Raw genomic sequence first — 18,047 nt, 5'->3', positions numbered from 1 at the left:
GGTGCTTGGGTTCACAGGGGTGGGCCCTTTTAATTTATCACTCACAGCTCTTAAGCACCTATCTCATGGCACATTGTACAAAGTTAAGAATCATATCTGTTGCCCTGTCTGATTTTGGCCCTCTGCCCCCGCCTACCATTGGCATGCAGCCCCTGGGAAGGTTGCCCGAGAGAGAATGCGGCCCTTCTGCTGAAGAAGGTTCTCCCCTCATGCGCTAATCTATATGGTTACCATCTCAACCATGGTTTGTTGAAACAAATCAACTTCATAAACTGTGGTTTGAAGCTGCTGTGTTTCAGCAAACCATAATTAAGATTAATGAATTTGTCCAGGTTCAGACATCACAACAGGGTGCAGTTAATCTAAAAGAGAAGTGAAAGCTTCTGCACTCCTCTTACACCAACACCTGGGGGGTGGGGAGAGGAGAGCACATGAACCCCAGGCTTGTTGCATCTTTGTGTGGATGTGCACCATCATCCTGGCATGCGCTTTTTCTTGTTAGCAGTCTGACTGGAATAAAGCAGACAGAGTGCAGAGAGAAAGGAAACCGATTGAAATTTACTGTGGGAAAACTGAACAAAACCATTATGAGGATAAATAAACAGGTTTGTCTTAGGTCAGGCCTACAGAGGGGTAAAACTCCTTTAGAACCACGTCTTCCTCACTGACAGCTAGCTCCCAGCTGACTAGGACCCTCAGCCCATCAGAGTCTGCTGTCACCCAGGCCAATAAGAGAATTAACCCCTTAAGGCACACTCAGAATGATCTCTGCTGTTGTACTCCCAATATTTCTTTCATCAGGCAAACAAGTCTCCCGAACCTTCCTCAGATTCGATCAAATCTCTGACATCTGTCTTGACCAAAATGTGGAAACTAAGGTAATGAAGACGTTCACCTCACTGAGACAGCCTCACACTATATTCATAATAGTGGGGGACTTCAAAAAGTGCTCCTCCTCCTCCTCCTCCTCCTCCTCCTCCTCCTCATATTCTTGCACTCAGGTCCTGCTTGCGGGCTTTCCCCAGGCACCTGGTTGGCCACTGTGAGAACAGGATGCTGGACTAGATGGGCCACTGGCCTGATCCAGCAGGCTCTTCTTGTTTTCTTAATAATAATAATAATAATAATAATAATAAAAACAACAACCACAGGGGAGAATTAACATCTTCTAAATGCAGCGTTTTCTTTCAGAGTGAGACCCAGCAGGTAAACATGTTGCTTGACACTTTTACCACCGAGCTACCACAGCCAATTTTTCCATAAACAAGAACTAGTCAGAGTACAGTTAATAAAGAACTACTCCTTTTGATTGCAGTGGTTTCCAAATTCTTTGTACTCAGGGGTTGGATCAAAGAATTTGAAGTCTCTAACTCATTAGGGATAAACAAGTGTGCTTATTTGGAAAGGCTGTTTTGCCTTTTCCCCATGGTGAAAAATGGAAGCTTCGTTTCTGAAGTGATGTAAAGAGCCAGGCTGGTGGCCTGCCCTTTAACTCCTTGTTTCTTAATAGTCCTTTGCTGCTCGCTGGGTGCTAACAGAGGCAAAGTGGTGAAGAGGCTGAGCTTGGAGCCAGCTGTGACCTCCTGCGGTTGCCTCAGGGGGTGGCCTTGCTCATGCTCTGATTCCTTCATCTGCACTTGAATTGTTGACACAGTGTAAGTGAAACACTTTCAAGCTCTGAAAAACATTAGAGGTGCTAGAAGATGTTTGTTGTAGGTTGGGTTGCCTTTGTTTCGATGTGTCTTGCCCCGCAGTTTGGAGGCTCGGGTAACCTCCGTGATGATGAACACCTCTAACCGGCTGAGGTTGGAGCACCAACTAGGCCCGTTCTTGGAAAGGGATCGGTTGCGCACTCTGACTCGCGCGTTGGTAGGTGATAAGCTGGAGCACTGGGCTGAAAACAAAAGAATGACATTTAACAGGGATAAGTGCAAAATTCTACGCCTAGGGAAAAGAAACCAAATGCACAGTTATAAGATAAGGGAAACTTGACTGAGCAATACTGATGCAAGAAGGATCTTGGAATTGTTGTTGATCATAATAAGCTGAATATGAGGCAACAGTGTGATGTACTGCAAAAAAGGCAAATGCTATTTTAGGCTGCATTAACAGAAGTATAGTTTCCAACTCATGTGAATTACTATTTCCCCTCTATTTGGCACTGGTTAGGCCTCATCTTGAGTACTGCATCGAGTTCTAGACAGTGTGCTTTAAGAAGGATGCAGACAAACTGGAACAGGTTCAGAGGAGGGCAACAAGGATGATCAGGGGACTGGAAACTAAGCCATGTGAGGAGAGACTGAAAGAACTGGGCACATTAGAAGAGAAGACTGGGGGGAGATATGATCGCACTGTTTGAGTACTTGAAAGGTTGCCACGCAGGAGGGCCAGGATCTCTTCTCGATCATCCTAGAATGCAGGACACAGAATAATGGGCTCAATTTACGTGAAGCCAGATTTCAGCTGAACATCAGGAAAAACCTCCTGACTGTTAGAGCGGTACAACAATGGAACCAATTATCTAGGGAGGTGGATTGAACCACCATTGCATGCAAGGCAGACTCTCTACCAGTGATCTGCTTCCCCCCCAAGAGGTTAATTTTAACTGACTTTATGCTGTGTCTGTACTATGCACTCCTTAGAAACTAGTTGTATGTAAATTATTAAAACTAAAATAGATAAATTAAAAAACAACTACTTTATGGGATTACAGAGGCAATGTACACGAAGTGCTTTGAGCATGCGCAGATTGTGTTGTTCAGCAACAAGTTTCCAAAGGCGCCCTTTCTTTTTCTCTTAAGATTGTGTCAGCCAGAGCTGGGTGTGGTATAACTGTTTAGTGGCTGGCCAGCAGAGTTTGATTTGCAAAGCCTGTTTGCCTATCCTGGCACATTTGAATTAAAGGCAAAGCAGCTCTCTGGTTCACAGGAAAGAGCCCCATTGTTCCAAGACGATGACGATTATTTTTTTTGCATACAGCTCTTCAACTCGGTGACAAGTGGCTGCTGGAGGGATGGTTGTTTGTCCTTGCATTACGATAGGAGGCTTAAATTCAAACAGAATATTGGTATACCAAATAGAGCACTGGAAATTCAGCCTATGATGTTACAGTTGGAGAGTTTGTACAGCTTCATATTAAAACAAACAAACAGCCAGGGCAACCTCCCATTCCCCCAAAGCTCTCAGAGTGGTGGTGATTTTGCATTTATTTATTGAATTTGTATTCTGCCCTTGCTCCCAAAGGGGCCCAGGCAAACAGCAAAAAATTAAAACAGTACCACCTAACATCAGGTAAGAACATATTTGAAACAATTAAAAACCACCTGAAAACCTTTAGAACATCTAAAAACATTTAAAAGCAATCGCCTACCCTCACAGTTATTACATTCACGGTTGCCACCACCAGCACCGTCCCAGGGGTTGGAAATGTTGGCATTGATGGATTATCTTAAGTTCTCAGTACTATATATTTAAAGCAGCATCATACTACTAAAAGCAGTCATATCACTTTAACTGCCCCAAAGAATCTGGGAACTGTAGTTTGTTCAGGGTGCTGAGAGTTGTTAGGAGACATGTGTTCCCCTCACAGAGCTACAATTCCCAAAGTTGTTAAATAATCAGTCCCCCTTTCCAGGGAACCCTGGGAATTGTAGCTCCGAGAGGGGAATAGGGGATCTCCTAATAACTCTCAGCACCCTTAACAAACTACAGTTCCCAGGATGCTTTGGGGAAGCCATGACTGTTTGAAGTAGTATGATACTGCTTTGGTCATACACTGCTTGTCATAGGAACCTGTATGAGGATGGAGAACATCCCCCCCCCTTTGGTTCCTGTCGCCTTTGAGTCCAGTTTACGGTTGGTTAAAACAACAAACAAATAATTCTTAATTATTATTTTTAAAAATAAATGTTTTTAAATGATTTGTATTGTATGTGGTCTTCAAAAATGTTATGCATGTGTTTATGACCACTGGGTTGTCTCCATGACACTAATTTGGGTTTGTTTGAATGCCTTTAGCTCCTGAGGAAGGAAAGTATTTCCAAAACGCATAGAGCATGTCAGTAAATCCACACTCGGCACCAGAGCCTGTCTCTCTTTTTTGATCGCCCCTTTTTGTTTCTGCTCTGATAAAAAACAAACAAGCAGAAAACAAAGCCTAAGCAGCACGGCATGGGAAATGTTATCCGCCCGAGAACCTGAAAAATTGGTGCTTCTGCACTAGGATTTGGACACTTTCCTTGCGTTCCTTCATGGAGCTGATTCTTAAAAAGAAAAGGAAGCTATTCTGGCGTCTGGGAATTTAACCAGTTCCGCTCAGTAGTAGAGCACCTGCTTGGCATGCAGAATGTCCCGGGTTCAATCCCCAGAAGAGCCTCCTGTCCTGGAGAGCTGCTGCCAGCCAGTGTAGACAATATTGAGCTAGATGGACCAATGGTCTGACACAGTATTAAGGCAGCTTGCTGGTTTCCTGTGCTACCCTCCCTGAGCACTTAAATCTTTCTCCCTTTTTAATATAAAAGAGAATTGTTGAGCAATTAACTGTGCACTTCCATTCCCCCCATAGGACATTAGTACACTTTGATTTCTCTGGATGACACCCACATCCTTATTTTCCCATGGCCAAATCCTGTCCTCTCACTTCCTTCCCCAGACCTTCCTCTTCTGCCTAGGTGCTCTTCCCAACCTGGGTAGGCCATCTCCTTTCCTGTCTTTTCTTTATTGACAGAAGACAATGGGACACCTTATTAGAGGGGAAAAGGGGGAAGGTATTCATTAAAGGTGCTGTCAGAAGGCAGGACCCACCCCACACACACAGGTGTCCCAGAACCTCCTTTTGACTAGCGGAGCCTCCCTTGGTTGGGATATCACCGTGAGATCTTAATCAGAATCAAAGGTCGATGCCCTAGTCCCACGTACCTTGAGGCTTCCAGGTGTATACTTCCTGCTTCCAGATCTGTTCTTTTGGACAGACATCTTTCTTGCAGGGCACGGCTGACTTCCCTTCATCTCCCCACCCCTTCCTTTGTCTCAATGCTGACTTTGTAGCAGCGAAATTCAATCCTGAGATTACTGCCAACTACAGAATGGGCCTTTTTCAGTGGCAATCCTCCTCTTCCTCCTCTCGCATTGTAGTGCTGCAGATGTTTTGTTCCACCTGCTGACCTCTTTCTAACCCAAGGGAAAAGCAGGGCTGCTCTCCTGCACAGCACCTCTCTGCCCCCCCCGCGTCTCTCCTCTCCCTTCCTTCCCCCATTGTTCTGAAAACAGGCTGCTATTTCTCAACTCTGGGCTGCCCTCTGGTCCATTAGGGCAAGTGGGCCTGGCCACACCAACCTCAGTCTGCCCTCAGCCATCTCCCACGTGTCTGCCTTCTTCCTTAAGCAACCAGTCCAGCGGGTAATGATGCCTGTTGGCTACTTCCTTCTTCATCTTGGTGTTGCCCTTGTTGAACTCGGCTCCACCAGGCGCAATGGGCAGCAGCCACTGCAGCCAAGTCCTGTTCGCGTACGCAGGTACATCACTTGATTGTTTTTAGCCCCTTCCCACATTTTGGTTACAACATTTCCACTTCCAAATTGGCCATGTAAGGGCAGGATCTAGATTCTGGAAATACCTTTCCTGCCCTTTCATATGGGATGGTTTCTGAATTCTCCTTGGAATTGTGGTGCAAATGATAATCTTGAGTTTTTCTCCATAGGGTTTGATTAAAATCCGAGGGGATCGTTGCTGGAGAGATCTGACATGCATGAACTATCATTATGAGGTAAGCCATCCAATCATCTCGTCTTTCTGCTTCTCCTTTAAATATCTGTTATTTCAGCCTTTGCATCTTTCCTTCCAATGACATATCGGAATGTCTGTGTCTGCAAAGGAAAAACACTCCATTTGCAGCGAGAAGAAATGCTCCATTTGGAGGAAGTGGTTTGAATCCAAACAGCTTCCTGCAAGCAGACTTCATGGGGGGGGGGGGTCCCTGTAACTGCTGATCAGCTGACTGGTGGTTGCAGCAAGCCCCTTTGAATGCATGTTCCCTGCTCCACTCAAATGTTTGGCGCTGATAGCTCACCTTTAAAGGAGGTCTGTGCAACAGCCGATCAGCTGGTTGTCGGTAACTGAGAGCCCCTTTGAACTTGGGCAGCTGCCAGTCACCTGATGGCATTATGATGTCAGTCGACTAATAGGGGGGCGGTACATGAGGAGAGGACAGAATTAAGGACCCAGGAAAGCGATAGGATTTATTTTAAAAGATGTTTTTAAATATGTTTCATTTTAATATATTTTAAAGTCTGTCTTTAAGAAGTGGTTTTAGTGTTTTTGTTTGCCACCCTGGGCTCCTTCTGGGAGGAAAGGCGGGATATAAATGTAATAAATAAATAAATAAAAATAGTGTTGCAACTCAATATACCATTGGAAGGAAGGGATCAGGAAAGCTGCTCACAATTAGGAGAGATCAGACTATTGGACTGGCCCTAGGCTGAACTTGGGCCTTGTTGCATCTGCTGGGTGAATGTTGTCCAGTCCAGCTTGTGACATTGGCTCCTTCACTCTGCTCAGTTGTGGCATGGGCTCCTTGCCACAAGGCTTGATGATGATGATGATGATAACATCAGAACACAACTGCCCCAACTCCTCCATTTTGAGTTCCTGGGATGTTCTTTCTTCATGGCACCGTCCACATCTACTCTCTTGGAAGAGAAAAACAGTGTTTTCCACTGTTGCCGACAATCCAATATGAAACAATAAAGCATTGTTATTCTTCAGAAACTTAACAAAAAAGTGTTCTGTCCCTCTTTTTTCTTGTGGAGAAGATGTTTACATTATGTCGATGCATCACTGCAATGTTGAACCATTCCACTTTTTTTTTTTGCAAATAAAAGGAAACAGAGGGAAAATATAAAAACAAGCTGTTCTTTCAACCTTTTCAACAGTCCAGTTTTCCTGGAAGGGAAGTTCTGCCCTAACAGTTTCCAATCCAGAAGCTGTTCCTGAAGCCCAGAACTGCAGAATCTGAGAAAGAATTTGGTTGAGGCAGATTGTGCTAGCAGTCTCAAGTGGACTGTGGTCCTGAGTGAAGTGTGGTCCTTGGAGCCAGATTTTTTATCTCTTCCTCAACTACCTTTTCAATGTTGGCCAAAGGCTTGTGGCAAGGTGACCTCTGTGCCTTTTGCATAGGTAGGAGAGCTCTCTTGTTGCTTCTTCCTAATTTCTTGCACTCAGTCTCACGGACATGGACTGGAGTATGTAGGTAGGAGCCTTGCCTCTGGATGGGGTGCACTGTTCCTGGCTGCAGAATGGCATTGTGAGTTTCTGTGCATGCATGCTATTTTTTTTCTGTTTCTGGACCTCTGGGTAGCGTGGCATCAGTCCAGCAATGAAAAGCAGAAAAGCTGGAAAATTTATTTATTTTTCCATGGAAAATTTTCCGTTTCATGAGTTTGTTAGTAACAATGAATGGATGCCAATTGCAAATGCAATATCAGACAAGCTTGGCTGTTTCAGAGCGTTTTTAGCTTTGTTTATTAAATTCAAGTAAAATAAACATGCCAGGTTAGATTACTCTCGAAGCCATCAGATAGTTTTCTGATGGAAACTGAAAAATCACCCCATGCAAATTACCCCAGTTTCCAAAGAGTACCTTAATTTGTGAAGGAAAATTTCCCAGTTCAGAATTTGAGGGCTCCTGAACCTGGCTTGGGCATCCCAGTGGCAATGCTTGAAGGTGGCCAGATTATCTACAGTTACACTATGGTGTTTTTTTTTAATGAATTATTTTTAAAATAATAGTAGATGTCCAGAGCCATATATCTGGAGCGAGAAATGCCAGACGTCCAAGCTGGATTTAGAAAGGGAAGAGGCACCAGAGATCATATCGCAAACATACGTTGGATAATGGAACGGAGCAAGGAATTTCAGAAGAAAATCACCCTGTGCTTTATAGACTACAGCAAAGCCTTTGACTGTGTAGATCATGAAAAACTATGGAATGCTATAAAAGAAATGGGGTATGCCACAGCATCTGATTGTCCTGATGCGCAACCTATTCTCTGGACAAGAGGCTACTGTAAGGACAGAATAAGGAGAAACCGATTGGTTCCCAATCGGAAAGGGTGTAAGACACGGGTGTATTTTATCACCCTGTTTATTTAATCTGTACGCAGAACATATCATATGGAAAGCAGGATTGGACCAAGATGAAGGAGGTGTGAAAATTGGAGGGAGAAATATCAATAATTTAAGATATGCAGACGATACCATACTCTTAGCAGAAACCAGTCATGATTTGAAACGAATGCTGATGAAAGTTAAAGAGGAAAGCACAAAAGCAGGACTACAGCTGAACGTCAAGAAGACTAAAGTAATGACAACAGATTTATGTAACTTTACAGTTGACAATGAGGACATTGAACTTGTCAAGGATTATCACTACCTCAGCACAGTCATTAACCAAAATGGAGACAATAGTCAAGAAATCAGAAGAAGGTTAGGACTGGGAAGGGCAGCTGTGAGAGAACTAGAAAAGGTCCTCAAATGAAAAAATGTATCACTGAACACCAAAGTCAGGATCATTCAGACCATGGTATTCCCGATCTCTATGTATGGATGTGAAAGTTGGACAGTGAAAAAGGCGGATAAGAGAAAAATCAACTCATTTGAAATGTGGTGCTGGAGGAGAGCTTTGCGCATACCATGGACTGCAAAAAAGATAAATAATTGGGTGTTAGAACAAATTAAACCAGAACTATCACTAGAAGCTAAAATGATGAAACAGAGGTTATCATACTTTGGACACATAATGAGAAGACATGATTCACTAGAAAAGACAATAATGCTGGGAAAAACAGAAGGGAGTAGAAAAAGAGGAAGGCCAAACAAGTGATGGATTGATTCCATAGAGGAAGCGCCAGACCTGAACTTACAAGATCTGAACAGGGTGGTTTATCATAGATGCTATTGGAGGTCACTGATTCATAGGGTCACCATAAGTCGTAATTGACTTGAAGGCACATAACAACAACAACAGAGCCATATACTGTTAATGCTTTGCAGATGGTTTTCTACTCTCTGGAAAAACAGAGTTGATCCAATATATATATATATACACACACAATATAAGAGACCTCCAGTTTGTTGGGACATGTCTTGGGACAAAGCCTAAAATGAACAAAAGTTTGTTTTGTTTTGTTTTAAAGTGATATATTCTAAGTGAGGCCTTGAGATAAACTGTGCAAGGAAAATCAAGAAATCTCCTGAGAACAGGCTGTAGAGGAGGCAGGTTGCTTCAGAGTAGTCAGTGACGTCTTCTAGATACAAACAGCAGAAGTAGAGATGCTTCAGTATAGATCAGGTGTGGGGAACCTTTGGTCCTTCAGAGGTTGCTGGACTATAGCTCCCCTCAGTCCTAGTAGGCATGGCCAATAGTTACAGATGGTGGGGAAATGTAGTCCAGATGTGGGGAACCTTTGGCCATCCAGATGCTGCTGAACTACGGCTCACATCAGTCCGAGCATGCATGGTCAATGGCCAAGGATAATCTGAAGGGCTAGAGGTTCACCATATCTGGTACAGATGTCCGCACAGTGTAGAAAAGTGGTTTTCAGTGGGTGGTCGGGACCCAGTACAGGGCTGTGGCCTGATCTAAGATGAGTCGTGACAGCAGCCCTGCCACCATACATATAGGTAATAAGAAAAAGAATGGGTCTCCAAAGTGCATGTTGGTTGGACCCTAGTGGTGTAGGTGGTCAGAGATGAATCAAGGGCCGGACTTACGAACCGATGAGTGCAGTGGCAACATCTGTAAGAGTTGCCGGCAGATTCCAGGGGAAGCAGATTTGTTTGTTGTCGGATTGGAATTGCATTTAAAGGTGCTATAGAAAGTCACTTTCCTGCCCTTAAAAACCTTTCAAGCTATGTTCTTACTCAAAGACAAGTGGGATTTTTCCCCTTTGAGAGAGAGCAAATAACTGATGAGAAATTAAGACCACTCCCTTTTTAAAGAAAGGGGATAAGAAAGAACACATCTGAGGAAGAGCTTTATGCCTCAAATCATGTCAGTTCTTTTAAAAAGAATTGACGTTTGAAATGCATTTCTCTATCATTATGGGCAGAAGGATGCTGTCCCATCAAAGGGGATGGGAATTCGGGAAAAACACAGTGAAAGACAACTGCCTCACCATTTTTGGTTTTGATTCTCCAAACAGTTCAAACTCAAAACAGCAAGGAGTAAGAGGAGAGCCTAGGGAACTGTGTGGCTGGAATGTAGTTGGACAAGCCACTGTCTGTCTGGGGGCTAGTGCTTCTCCATGCCTGTCGGTTGCCTGTGAGCCTTCCCCCACAAAGATAAACCCGAGTTGCCTCTTGGTCTGAGAGGAGACCAGCCACCTTTGCCTGCACATTGGAGCTGAATGTGTGGAAAGGACTTGTCAATTTGTCTATACCTGTAAAATTAGCATATGCAAGTCTTACACAAATCTGTGTCCAGGACAGGCAAAAGAAAGTATTTCTTCTTACAACATGTAGTTTAAACTATGGAACTCGCTCCCGTGAGAGTTAATGATGGCCACCAACTTGGATGGCTCTAAAAGAGGATTGCACAAATTCATGGAGGATAAAGCTTTCTTTAAATTCTTTAAATTTCCGGTGTCAGAGTCTAGAGATGTAAAATTTCCAGAAATTTTGAAGCCATGGGGAAAAAAAAATTCCCTGGTTTTTTTTCCAGAAAAAAACCCAGAAATTTTCAGAAAAATTGAAAAAATTTAATATTACCACTTTTTGCAGATTGAAAGTCACTTTGTTACTTCAGGAACATCAAATGTAATTATGTACAAGTTTATTTAGCAAGATTTATATACCATTTAGTAAAAACAACCACCACCCTGTATGTGGTTTACATAAAGCAAAACATTCTTAAGAAAATACTGATGCTATCAACAGACATTTAAAAAGAAGTGGACATAATAAAACGATCAAAATATAGATTAAGATCAACAGTTTTTATCAACAAATCAGCAAGTATACATAATAAAATTACATGTCTGGGTAGGCTTCCCGAAACAAAGAAGTTTTAGCGGGTATCGAAAATAGTACAGTGCAGATGCCTGCCTGATATTAGTAGGCCTGCTTACATTCCTGGAGCTTTATAAAGAGTTAATTCTTGTGTGAGCTGAATCCTGCCCAGATTAGCTCATTTTAAGAGAGCGCATTCTGAATTGAGGTGGGAACCTTGTCCATTGCAATTGACAGCGATAGGCTGGAGAACCGGGTTTTATGTTTCAACCAGAGCCTCAAGTGTCAAGGAAACAGAACTTTGGCTCGTTAGCTGTTCTTTCATTGTATGCCTGGAATTAGCAGGCCCAATTGACCAATAGATGTAGAAAGTGCAGATTTGAGTGCTTTGAGGAGCATTTGTGAATCCAGCCATAATTGGCGGGGGTGAAGAGGAGGAAGATCAAAAGTTGTACCCCTTCTTTCCTTTCTCTTCTGCCTTTTATTCTTCCTCAGAAAATAAGGAGGCAAGAATAGCAAAAATAAAAGCGCAGTAGCTGGCAATTTAAATAGTCAGGGTTCCATTGGGATAAGAAAACAAAACAAAAAAGGAAATCCTGCGGTGCTAGAGAGACTGAGTTGATTTCAGAGTCGAGGAATGTGATGGTCTGGTGATAATGCAGGATTCAGATCTGAAGCCAGGCTACTGCAGGGAAGACAGCGGCCGGGGTGGGAGTGGCAGGCTGGTGGTGAAGTATTGCTTCTTTACTGCTTAGCCAGAAAGTGATAGCCATTTTTCTTCTCTAGCTGGAGCTGAAATATAATAGATGTTCAGGTCCCGGCCTGCCCCGAAGGAAAATAATTGTGAGCCAGACATTTAATAGATTGATTGTTTGTGCACAGATATTGTGTGGGTGTGTGAAAGAGGGAAGAATTCTCTTTTCTGCTTTCAAAACTGTAGTGTGTTGCTTATACAGGCACACGTGCATCCCTAAGTTTGTGCATGGGTTTCGAGGCGTGAAAAATGTCTCAAGGCTTCTCAGTTCCACACTTGCGGTTGCATCCACATGGATTAGAGCAAACACTGTGAGATACTTCTGTATGGGTTAACCTTGTCAATCACCTTGAAATTTATATGAAAGGTGGTTCATCACTTTATCATCATTATTCCAACCACCACCACCACCTGGAAGGTATCCCTTACTTCTGTAAATGCGCTTTCCACATACCTTTCCTGGCTTCTTCAGCGAAATTGCATGAGGACCATTCAGCTGTGGCTGATGTGACTGATAAGGCAGAAGGTAGGTGGCCCCAACAGTAGATGGAGCCACAGCCAATGACAGGTGGAGCCAACTAATTCTAGCTCCGCCTCCATCCTCCCTGCCGAGCTCTGCAATGGCAGCACTGAGGCAACGGGGAGGAAGCTAGCAGGTGTTGCCAGCCCCTGAACAGGATGTAAGCAGGAAGGCAGGCAGGTGGGGGCTGGTGGAGGGCAGACTGAGGTTGGTGGTGGCATGAGCCCTGCAGAGCGGTCCTGGAGTGATGAAGAAGAAAAGGACGAGGCTACAGAATGGGGACCCGGGGGAGAGTCCTAGCAACGTGCAGCCAGGAAGTACTGAGATGGGAGGCTTCAGTACTTTGGACAGAGACAGCTCCTCCCCCTTAGCTCCAGTTAGAAGAGGAGGGACGCCAGCTGATCAAAAGCCCGTCTCTTCTCCTCCCAGGGTGTTGCTGCCACACAAACCTGCTCTGCAGGAGGAGGATCTTGATGAGGTGCCATCACCCCAGACACTCAGACGACTGCGGTGGCAGGCTCAGCTGGCCCCCCACTTTTCCAACTCGGAGGAGCTCTCACGTCGTTGCATGCTCTGGTTCTGTGACAGCTTCCTCACGCAAGTAGAAAGAGCCCACCTTGAATCTGCTTAAGGGTTGCAAGGGGGTGTTCCTAGTTGCTGTGACAACATCTTTGCTTTGAGTAGTTGTGCCAAGTTATGCCATGTAGAGATGCAGAATCCTGTGTGACCTGCAAGCTGCTCCATGAAGCACACTAAACTGGAGTTTTTCATTAAACATAATGGAGAAAGATACAGTCTGATTCCAATGGGTGGGGCCACGACAGGTGGGGCCATGCCCATTCGCCCTAATGCACTTCTAATAGGGAACTCAAGTGGCAAATGCTGCCAGTTTGTAGCCAAAATGATGCCGTGAGCATTGTTGGAGAGTACCCTGAGGTGGTGGTATTATTATTATTATTATTATTATTACTACTACTACTACTGCTGCTCTTCACATGAAGGCCCCAGGGCAGGTTACAACACATAAAATACAGCATTAAAAACAATTAAACACAACCTAAAAATCACTCAAGCAAACAGACAGTTCAGGGTCTTGAGTTCAGTCCCTGGTGGCATCTCCAGGTAGGGCTGGCAGCGCCCCCTGTCCAGAACTCTGGAAAACCGCTGCCATTCAGTGTAGGCAGCATTGAGCTAGATAGACCAATGGTCTGACTTGCTATAAGGAAGCTGCCCGTGTCCAGATCTAGAGACCTAGGCCTCTTATTAAAACTGATGTTTTAAGATGCCCCAGTTCTCAGAAGAGTTGCTCTGCTGTCACTGTCAACCAGAGGTTGTTAAACCATCTTGTTTGCCTCACTCAGCACTGGCTGGCAGTGGCTGTCCATAGTTTCCAGCAGAAAGTCTGTCCCACCTTTACCTGGAGATGCCACTGGGGATTGCGCTGCAGCCTCTAAATGATGTGGAAGGGGGAGGGCTGTAACCCAGTGATAGACACATGCCTTTCATGCAAAAAGCCACAACTCTGTCTTCCAGATAGGGTTGGGAAAGACTTCTGTCTGAAATTGCTGGGGAGCTGCTGCCAGTCTGTGTCAACAGCACTGGTTTCAATGGACCAATGGTCTGATTTGGTAGAAGGCAACTTCCTGTGTTCAAGGGTAGAGTTGGGTTGGAGCTCAGCTCATGTGGCTGTGATATGCACAGCCTTTCCTCACCCCCAACTTTCTTGAGCTCCGGATACCCTTGTGCATGCAAAGGCACGTTTTGGGACACAGCAGAGCTAGCAACTTACCTGAACAACTGGTATGCTTATGAAATGAGTGATTTAGAGCCTTTAGTGGCTCCCAATATGCTTCCGGGCCAGATTCAAAGTGTTGGTATTGACCTATAAAGCCCTATACGGTGCGGGACCATGATACCTGTCGGAACGCCTCTCCCGGTACGAACCGGCCCGTACACTACGGTCTTCTACGAAGGCCCTCCTCCGGGTCCCGACTCATAAGGAGGCCCGGAGGGTGGTGACAAGATCTAGGGCCTTCTCAGTGATGGCCCCCGAACTGTGGAACAGTCTCCCCAAGGAGGTGCGCTTGGCGCCAACACTATTATCCTTTCGGCGCCAAGTTAAAACCTTCCTCTTCTCCGAGGCATTTTAATCTCAATTTAAGTTAATTTCAATTTAAGTTAATTCAATTTTAAATATGTTGTAATTGATTTTAGTTTGTGTTGTTTTTTATATGCTCTGTTGTATTGTATTGTGTGATTTTATTCTACTTGTGATTTTATTGTACTTGTGTTCACCGCCCAGAGAGCTATTGCTAGTCGGGCGGTATAAAAGTTGAATAATAATATTAATAATAGTGCATTAATTGCACTGGTTCAACCGTTTAAGCAGCAGCCCAAATGCTTGATGGTTAAAGGCTCCTTTCCCTGTTGATTTTGCTTTCGTTTCTGGAAAGAAAGAAAGTGAAATGATAATCTGGATGGAAGAATCCCCCAGGACATGTACTCACTCTGTAAATCCCAAGAGGTTGGAAGTATAGAAAGATGGCACCTCTCCGAGCTTGACATCCAGAGGAGCGTATGTCAATCACAGAGAGTACATGCATTGGTAATATGCCAGTTGTATTTTCAGCGGTAACATGATTCTTGTTCCTGGATTCTTTTCTATATTCTTAAGGATTTGTCTTGAGCCTTGCAAAAGCTTCCTGTGTGGTGATTGTATTTCATCTGTCCATTGCTTGTGGACTCTTCTCTTAGGAGATCGCCTAACCTCCCTTGGAATGTTTCTCCCTCTCTTCTAAATCCCTCTCTTCCCTCTTGTTCCAATCTCGGCGCTGATCAGGTTAATCCTGGCAGCCTGTTCTAGACATCTAATCTATGGTGACCTGTAAGAGGCTTTTAGACCACTGACTAACTTGCTAAACAGGTGTTTGATTACATGGACTCATCTGATTTTTGAGGCATGTCTCAATGTCATGACATTTTAAGGGTCCATGAGATTTGGCTTGTTGATGGAAAACTGACTGGGCTAGATCAGTAGATTTTAAGCCCAGGATCCTTCTTTGACCTAAGATGAGCAGCAGTATGCTCCTAAATACCAGTTGCTGGGCAGTTGCCAAGTGTGGAGGGTGCCCTTTCACACAGGTGCTGCTTGTGGGCTTCCCATTCGAGCATCTGATTGGCCACTGTGAGAGCAGGAGGCTGGACTAGATGGGCCTGATCCAGCCACTAGGCCCTTCTTGTGTTGCTCTGATGTTAAGCCCAACTTGCATTACGAGACTCCCTTTAAATTATTTGCTATGAGTTGTATTTGACTAACTTTTACTCATTGCAGACTCATTGAAATTAATGGCCATGACTAACTAAGGTTCATAAATTTCATTGGGTCTACTGAAAGTTAACTGAATGCAGCCCTATATATGCCCTTCCTATCGCTTCCTCGCTACATCGCTCATCTCTTTAAAAAGAAGAAGAAAAAGTCGTGGTGGCAGCGCAGCTGCTGGTGCCGCTTACAGATCATGGAGTTGACCCGCTTATAGGTCTTGACCCACCAGTTTAAAGCCAATGGTATTCAAGCAGTTCAGGAAATATAATTTGATTAAAGAGAATTGGAGAATTGCTCATTTGTAATTTGGGATAGACAGGTCGGTCTGTTTCAAGTCCGTGTCAATTTCACATGTGCTTACTTATAAGACTGTTCCCTCCCATTCCTCCTTTCATCTGTGAACTCCACCCCCCAAAAAAAAAGTCTGTACAAAAATGTGCATTTATAAATGCATCCTTAAATACGCTTTTTACCTCTGTGTATGCATTTGTAAACCTATTTTATCCTAAAATACGCATTTTGACACATTGGTGGGTTTTTTTGCCTGAGAGCTGCATCACAAAATTTGAAGCACGAAATCCAAAGGGTAATTTACTTTCCAATCCGTGTATTAGTCAGAGAGGTACACGTTTAGATCAGTTTGCTTAAAAATGCGGACTGCACAGAATTCTCTTCCATCTCTACTTTGTAGCTGCCGAAACTCAGGACACAGATGAGTCAGTGATGGGCAAAATAAGAAAGAGTATGATAGGCTCTATCCACACTATACTTTTAAAGCAGTGTCATACCACTTTAAGCACGTGTGGCTTCCCCAAAGCATCCTGGTAACTGTAGTTTGTGGAGGATGCTGAGAGTTGTTAGAAGACCCCTGTAACCTTCACAGAGCTACAATTCCCAGAGTGGTTTAACAGTCAGTCCTTCTTCCCAGGGAACTCTGTATACTTAAAAAACAACACCCCCAAAATAAGTGTATGTATGTGTGTTTGGAGATTTCAGGACTACAGTGTAATGAAAGACTGTTGCCTTTGGCAATCATAGTTGGGTTAATTAGTGTTACAAGAAAAACCGAGTATGGGGGATGAAAGAGGGCGGGCAGGTGTTGTGATTGGCACATCGATCAAGAAGATTGTAGGTGGCAAAATCTTTTAACATGATGATGGGCTGAAGTAGAAGACAGGAGCTGTGGGTGGCAGAAAATCTGCTAGATTCTGGGGTGAGAAATTTGAAAGACTAGCTAGTGTTTAAACTTTCCAAGTTTTTTGTTTTCACACCCTTAAAAAAAATGGCAGTGACCAGTAATGGAACATTTTCTGTTTTTTTTATTGACCTTTCAGCGCATGATTTGACTTCCTGACCAGCTTTTTGGATTGCAGCTAACCTTCTCTTTGTCTTAGCCTCTTACTACGGAAGAACTATGATGATAAAATGTTGCTCCCGAATGGGTTAATAAGAAATTTTGTACTGTTTTAAAGAGCTGTGCGTGCCAACCCAGCTTTTAATCTAGGAGTATAAATCACTTTCCAGTCTTATTATTTGCAAAATCCTCCAGGCTTTGGAAATGCACAAAAGGAGTCTTTGTCCTTTTATTAATTTAATTTATAGGTTTGAGAATTTTGAATTGGTGGTTAGCGAAAGCTGATGGGCACGCCGCTCTGAGAATTGGTAGCTTTGGAGTTGCAGCTTGGTCTGCAAAGCCTTATATGGAAATAGGAAATGACTGTCAGTTTATAATACAATGCACTCACATACATGCAGTAATGCCTAAACTCTGTGCCAGGGCGTTCTAGAGTGCTACTAGACAACTGCTAGTATTCTGAAAGAATTAAACACATTTAAAGGATGAGAGGCTCTTGTTTCAGCGAAGTACCCTGCCCCGCAGAGAAGGCTTCCCACTGTATATTTGCATGAGTCTTACTGCTCAAGATTGGCTACAGCTCTGCAGCACATGTGATTAGATCACTTAATCGCTCCTGAAGTGGGGGCTCAAAAGAGGCTGTTGACTGTATCTCTGCATGAGTCACTTCTCCGGGCTTTCCTTCTTCCAGTCAGGAGACCTACACAGAACTGTTGCTCATGCAGACCCGCATACAAGGTGAACAGTTCTTGTTGACCTTTTCAGGTATACAGGTTTAAGAGTGTCTCCGATTTTCACCGTGTCCAGACGATCAGATGTTTGGGAGACCCTGATCTAGCAAAAGGTCCACAAAATGGTGTGAATCAGTATGGAATATCTGTGTGGCTTAGTTGCTCACCACGCTGGCTCTTCAAGACTATTAAGCGTGACAGTCTTTACTGTTTGATGCAAGTTGTGCTGGGCGTGAAAAAGCATCCGAGATGCGGGTGGGGACTGGGGGAATGGCGTGGACACCTTCACAAGCAAAAGTCAGCAGAGTGCAATTCTTCTGTGCGTTTCGTAGGGGAAAGGCTCATGGAAGGGGTGTGTGTGT

At 44.0% G+C, this 18,047-nt stretch overlaps 1 protein-coding gene across 1 annotated transcript in view; it reads left to right on the top strand.

Moving 5' to 3' along the window:
- The window catches only part of LMF1 (lipase maturation factor 1), a 169,920-nt gene that overhangs the window by 66,084 nt on the left and 85,789 nt on the right, over positions 1–18,047 (top strand). Inside the window, exon 5 of the mRNA XM_061599996.1 lies at positions 5,699–5,764. Within this exon, the coding sequence (XP_061455980.1) occupies positions 5,699–5,764 (66 nt within the window). The remainder of the gene's footprint in view (positions 1–5,698; positions 5,765–18,047) is intronic.

This window comes from Rhineura floridana, chromosome 17, assembly GCF_030035675.1.
Source record: "Rhineura floridana isolate rRhiFlo1 chromosome 17, rRhiFlo1.hap2, whole genome shotgun sequence".
NCBI classification, from domain to species: domain Eukaryota; kingdom Metazoa; phylum Chordata; class Lepidosauria; order Squamata; family Rhineuridae; genus Rhineura; species Rhineura floridana.
Note: the sequence above shows the minus strand (reverse complement) of the source record. Positions and strands in the feature narration are given on the sequence as shown.